General features: G+C 30.7%; 1 protein-coding gene across 1 annotated transcript in view; it reads left to right on the top strand.

The window, feature by feature from the left end:
* LOC106868897 (neuronal calcium sensor 1) overlaps positions 1-4,586 on the top strand; it is a 326,700-nt gene extending 322,114 nt beyond the window's left edge. Inside the window, exon 8 of the mRNA XM_014914360.3 lies at positions 1,160-4,586. Coding sequence (XP_014769846.1) covers positions 1,160-1,261 — 102 coding nt within the window. The 3' untranslated portion in view covers positions 1,262-4,586. The remainder of the gene's footprint in view (positions 1-1,159) is intronic.
* Positions 4,587-6,555: the final 1,969 nt, after the last annotated feature.

Raw genomic sequence — 6,555 nt, 5'->3', positions numbered from 1 at the left:
TCAATGTCATGAATAGATTCAATCAGATTATGTGGATTATAAGGAAATATCATCTGTAGGAGACTGTTATCCTCTCCGGTGAGTTGGCAATCCAAGTTTTTGGATAAAATCTCAGAGTACTGACTCAACAACACTTTAATGTTTTAGAGATATTTGTAAATTTTTATATTGTGATGTTTGTAGAAATCTGTAAATTATGTGTATATAGGCAACAATCCCATAAAATTCATCTGTTGGATGATTGGCACCCATGCCAACCTCTCCTTCATTGGACACTAAACTTGGCTTGCGAAGACCTGTTGGGGCAAGTGAAATCGAAATCGTGTTGGCACCTGTACCAGTGGAGCGCTAAGAGCATGATCATTGCCAGAGCAGCTGTCTGGCTTCCGTGCCAGTGGCACGTAAATAGCACCATTTGAGCGTGATCAATACCAGTGTCGCCTTACTAGCATGTGAAAAAACATTCGAGCGAGGTCGTTGCCAGTACCTCTGGACTGGCTCCTGTGCAGGTGGCACGTAAAATACACTATTTTGAGCATGGCCATTGCCAGTACCGCCTGACTGGCCTTTGTGCAGGTGACATGTAAAAGCACCCACTACACTCTCTGAGTGGTTGGCGTTAGGAAGGGCATCCAGCTGTAGAAACTGCCAGATCAGATTGGAGCCTGGTGCAGCCATCTGGTTCACCAGTCCTCAGTCAAATGAGTATTTGCAAAACATTTGTCACAAAGACAGTTACTTTATAATCACTTTAGTTTTCCATTTAATTCTTTAGCATTCAGGATGATGATGGTGATGACAACAACGATGATGACAACAATTACTGTGTCAAATATAATGCTTATTCAACATTATTTTTAATTAATCCTGCATTATCTCATAGTTTCTGAGATTTCAATATGATTGTTTATTTTTAGAATGACATTGTTGGTAGTTGTGAGAAGCCAGATCTGGCTGGTTTGACCATAAGAGGTAAAATGTTTGGGGCCTAATGTGGCCAGCTTAAACAATAAAGGTCTGAACAAAAATTACATGAATTATGTTAAAAATAATAGATTCCATGTTTTTTCTTTACTTTCTTTTTAGAATTTTGGTTTCAGTTTGTTTTATTCTTTGACTTAATTCAATCTTTTTGTTTGTTTGTTTTTTTTCTTCCTAGAACAAGGATGACCGCTTAACATTTGATGAGTTCCTTGAGGGCTCTAAGAAGGATCCAACGATTATTCAAGCTCTGACTCTTTACGATGGGGGTCGACTCTGATGTATGTCCCGCGTGACGAATCAAGCGTTGTCACCTTCATTGGACTCTGCCCATAAAGCGCTGTTATTTTATTTTATATTCTTCACTCTACCAGAATCTCAACTAACAATAAAACACATAAGAAACAGTTCTAAGAAATACAATATAACTTTATAAAGAAATCAAACAAAGAAGAAGACCAAGGGAAAAATAATTAAAAGATACAGTGAAAAAAAAAGTGAGATGAAAAACATACTGAAAGCGAGAACAATTTAACCAAATGATGAATTTGAAATGAAGAATTAAAGACAAGGGGTCTTTTTTTGTAAAATTTCTGATATTGTAACCATGGTTATTTTATGGTTGCATCCTCACAGGAGTTTCCATAAGGAAATGTTCAGCATCTCAGCCAAACTTTATAGCAATGTCGTAAACATCACTGCCATTGCTTCCTCAGCCAATACTTTTATGTATTGTTTCCATCTGTATCGCTTTTTACCTTTCCAAATTATGCTTTTTTCTTTTTAAATCTCTATTTACCACTACTTACATCTTTGTTCCATTTTCTCTATCTATTTATCTACCTCCATCTATCTTTCACTAATTTTACTTCTCTTTTCTATTTCATCCCTTCTAAAATTAAGCCTATCTTTTCCTGTGTCCTTTCAGCTAAATGGACTTACCTTTACAGCTTCTTTTTGTAATTCTAAATAAAAGAAAAAAAAAAATTAAACAAAAGGTTTTAACCTGGCCTCCTTTTTCTCCTGTTCTTGTGCTACTCTTCTCTTGGAATTTCTTTCTTTTAACCCCACTCCCCACTCCCCACCTATCTTTTCTTTTTTTTTTGCCTTTCTTACTCTAATCAACCACAACATTCTTTCTCACTGTAGCTAATGCATAAACACAACACCACAAACACATTAGAGAATGGTTGTAGTTATTTCTTACATCTGCAACTATTGCTACGTCCTATATCAATTACTTTTCAATTTTCTTTCGGTTTCGCTTTATGCAGAGTCAGACAATAGCATGGATTCTTAAATACTGTTGTTCTTGTTGTTATTTATTTTTTTTCATTGTTATTGTTACATTTCTGTATGTGTGCACAAGTATGCAATGTGCTTCTGTGGGTGTGTGTGAGTGAATGTTTGGTGTGTCTTGTATATAAGTGTATTCTCCAGAATTTCCTCTGTCAAAGATCTTCATATATCTTGGCATGATTCTCTCTTCCCTTCTCTTTCTCTCTCTCTCTCATATATATATATATATATATATATATATATATATATATACAAACACACATGCTTAGGTATACATTTATGTATGCCTGTAAATGTGTTGTATGTATGATTTTTCTACAAACTATTTTAGATGAAAAAAGGAAAATAAGATTAGTCTCTTTCAATTTTTAAAATAATTTCTTCCAAAATTTAACTGGTTTCCTTTTATAAGCAAACCAATTTTTTAAAACTGTTTCTCTAAAACAATTAAAAAAAAAAACGTTAAATATGTCTTTAATATTTAATAATTAGAACCGTTTTAACTCAATCATTTTAATTATCTTACAAAGTTGAGCTTTCATTTTATTTTAGCATGGAATTTTTGTACACACACACACCCCTTCCCCCACTCCAACATTTTTGCCTTAAGAAAAATAGCTATCATTGGATTTATAGGTTCTGAACATCAGAAGTCGGAATCTGCTCTTTATTTATTTATTTATTTTCATTTGAATTAGTTACAGTTAGAATTTACAGCTATAGTGGTTTCACTTACACACACACACATTTTGTTCATATATGAAGTGTATAAATATATATTTGAAAGCATTAGTTTATTTTACCTTCTGACAATTTAAAATGCTGTTATTTCAGTTTCAATTCCTTAATGATGGAAAATGTAATTTCAGATGCCAACAATAGATTTATGTGCTTCAAATGCAAACAAAATATGTTTCTATACAAAAATTAAGAAACACAATTTTAAATCCTCTTATTAGGAAGAAATTTCAGATTTAAATTTTTATTTTATTAATGAAGAAGTTTGTTTTCACAGATTCTGAGTCCCTGATTGATTAAAACAGTGGTTTTCAACTGCAGCTCCCAGGACGACATGTGGCCCTCAAACATCCTTCTATAAACGTTTTGTTTTTCTCTAATTGACCTATCTTTTACATTTTTTGATGTGGCCCCCAGATATTAAAAAGGCTAAGAACCACTAGTTTACAACATAAAAATCCAAAACTATCTTGGGTTTCTTTTTCATTTTTTTTTTTAAAGTATAAAAAAAAGGTGAAAAATCCATGCTAAAATTAGGAAGCATCCAAAATTGTATTGGTTTCAATTATTTTGCTATTTCTTTTCTTTTTTAATAACAAATCTTAGAAACCCAAATAAGTGTTGTTGTCGAGAAGAATATCAAATTGCTTATTCTGGTTGTTGGCTTTATTTTCTATGCTAAGCTGTATATCGTCTTCAAAAATTATGTGGATTTCATCCAAGTACTGTAAGAATGTGCTAAAATATATGCAGAAATGTATTAATACCAATATGATGAGGAATGTCAACTACCTGGATTTATTGCTACGAACTTTATTGTATATCAAAGTCGCCTACTTTCGGTAGGCACATGCTGAGTTAGTGCTTTTTTGTTTAGTTTTGTTTTTCATTTATTTCTCTGAACCTTGTGTGTTTTCTTTAAGTTTTTCATTGTAAGAAAAAAATCCTGTTTCAATAAATGAATATGTTTCCATAATTTATAAGTAGTTCATAGCCATTGACCAAGATCTTGATACCACACAGTGTCTGAAATATATTTGTCACAAACATGAAATGAAGAAAAAAAATTAAAATATATATGTATATATATTTAACATTTTAAGTGGGTAGTTATTGTCAGTTTCTTGAATCCCATTTTTTATGTCATTTCTACGGAATTTTCTGAATCATTTATTGAATTTGTCCTTTGAAAGGTTTGAATTAATTTAAATACCTTTGATGACAAGTGACTAATGAGTCTGACAAAATAGTATTTATTCTGACTAAACAGACAATATTCACTTCCATCTTTGGATTGCTGGTAATGTTTCAACGACTGCATTAGTTAAAGGCGTATTCACTTCCACTGGTGCTTTAGTTATAAGCTTCTTAAAATACACTCAGTGACCAGTTTTCTGGGGACATCTAGTGCTCAGTAAACTGGGCACCTAATGTATTTGAATTTGAATGTTGACAATATTTCTATTGCTTTCTCCAATGGGATGTTCCATTAATGTTTGATGATATACTGGATAAGCAATCAAAATAATAATGCTATGACCAGATCAAATAAGTTGCAAAAAAAGAAATTTCATAATAAAAATAACCTAATTCCTTTCAGACATTTGTTCCACTATAACAAATCATAATGGAGCAAATCGTCAAATGCAAACTATTTAAATTTGAAATTCTGCACCATTTGCTAAATTGCTTAAAGAATATATTCATTTGTGGCATTAGCAAACATTGGAGAATGATGATAACAAAACTTTGTAAATATAAAGAAAACTAATCTAATGGAAATGAACTGTTTTATTTTTAATTTGTAAGTTTTAAAATATTAATATACAAATGGAGATTATACTAATTATGACATTTTATTAAAATAAATAATCTAAATTAGCATCCAGAAGAAGTATTTCATTCTTTGTATCTAAATATCTAATTTGTTTTGCACATAAACCACTGCTGAAGACAAACTACATGGTTTTTTGATTGAAGGCTATATTTTAGCTCTGTATCAATTCATCAGTTGTTGTACTCTAATACATAGTTATATGATTAAAAAAAAAAAAAGGTAAAGGAAAGAAAGTCTCAACATGTTACTCCATGTAAAATAATGGTGTTTCACCATTAATTAGACAGTTAATTAAGGCAGTGAGCTGGTAGAATGCTTAGCAGCATTTTGTCCATCTTTGCATTCTGAGTTCAAGTTCTGTCAAGGTTAACTTTGTCTTTCATTTTTTCAGGGTCAATAAAATAAGTACCAGTTATACACTGAGGTTGATGCAACTCACTTAACCTCTCCCAGAAAAAAAAGAAACTTTCTGGCCTTGAGTCAAAAATTGAAATCAATATTAATTAGTTTAGGGAAATGTTATTCAAATCAACAGTAAATGTGTTAATTTGAATTTAGAGTAAGAATATGCATTTTTAATTTTGTACAAAAGTACTAAGAGTTTCGATTGTGAAGAATGTTTATTTTAATAAAATCTAAAGTCTAAGTTGGAATTTTTATTTAGTTTTTAAATAATATTGTATGAGAAATAAACTGCCAGTATTTTATTAATTTTTCCAAAACAAAATTTAAAAAATAGAATTGCTTTTTAAGAAAATTTCAAATTATGATGATCAAAAATGGATCATCAAAGCTTGCTTATCAAAGATAATGAAATATTTCTGGAATTAATTGAAGTTGTAAAAAATATTAACTTTTTATCAATAAATGAAAATGCGTCAGTCATGGAATGGATCTTCATTTCTTTAGTTTCTTTATCCAATCTATAAAATAAATATTTATCTTAATATTTTTATATTGCACTGCAAAGCTATCAGTAACATTTTCAGTGGCTAGACTGTCTGTCACCCTCTTTAAAAATCTCAACTGAATTGTTATCTTAAAATCAGTCATGAAACCTTATTTCATTTTATTGATTAATTAATTTTTTTTTTTTTTTTCATTTTCATTGGCATTTCCAAGCTTTTACACTGGAAAAGGTGGGGACAGTTACTGCCGTAGTTGGTTCTCTAAAAACATTGGCTTTGGTATTAAATGTTTTAAATTTTCTGTCATTATCACATTGTATTTTCATATTTCAGTTAAACATAGTTGTAACATATAAAGCATGAAATTTCTTATTCCATTTCCAAAACTTAAAAGAGATTTTTTTTTGGTTTTTTTTTTTTTTTTTTTAGAAATTAAGACTAGAAAATAACTTCAATAAAAATTCATAAGCTTCCTTGACTTGATTTAAATTTTTATTATTTCATTTTATTCTTTCCTTTCTGAAAACATTTCATTAATAAACACAAACTTGTTATCAGTTCAAATATGCCTGAGGCAGATTTGAACCTGTAAGAAAGTCATTCACTATATTTTGTCATGCAGAAAATTTCTCTTACCGTAGACAAATTGGTGTAAACACACTGTGAACTTGCTTGATGTATTAACACCTATTTGTCCAGAGTGAGAAATTTCCCCCATGACAAAACACAGTGAATGGCTTCCTTACAGCTTCAAATATGTCTCAAGCATGTTCGGATTATTAACAAGTTTGT

This window comes from Octopus bimaculoides, chromosome 2 (genome assembly GCF_046866305.1).
Source record: "Octopus bimaculoides isolate indiv1 chromosome 2, ASM4686630v1, whole genome shotgun sequence".
Classification (NCBI taxonomy): Eukaryota; Metazoa; Mollusca; class Cephalopoda; order Octopoda; family Octopodidae; genus Octopus; species Octopus bimaculoides.
The sequence above is the reverse complement of the archived record's forward strand: the minus strand, read 5'-3'. Positions and strand labels throughout refer to the sequence as shown.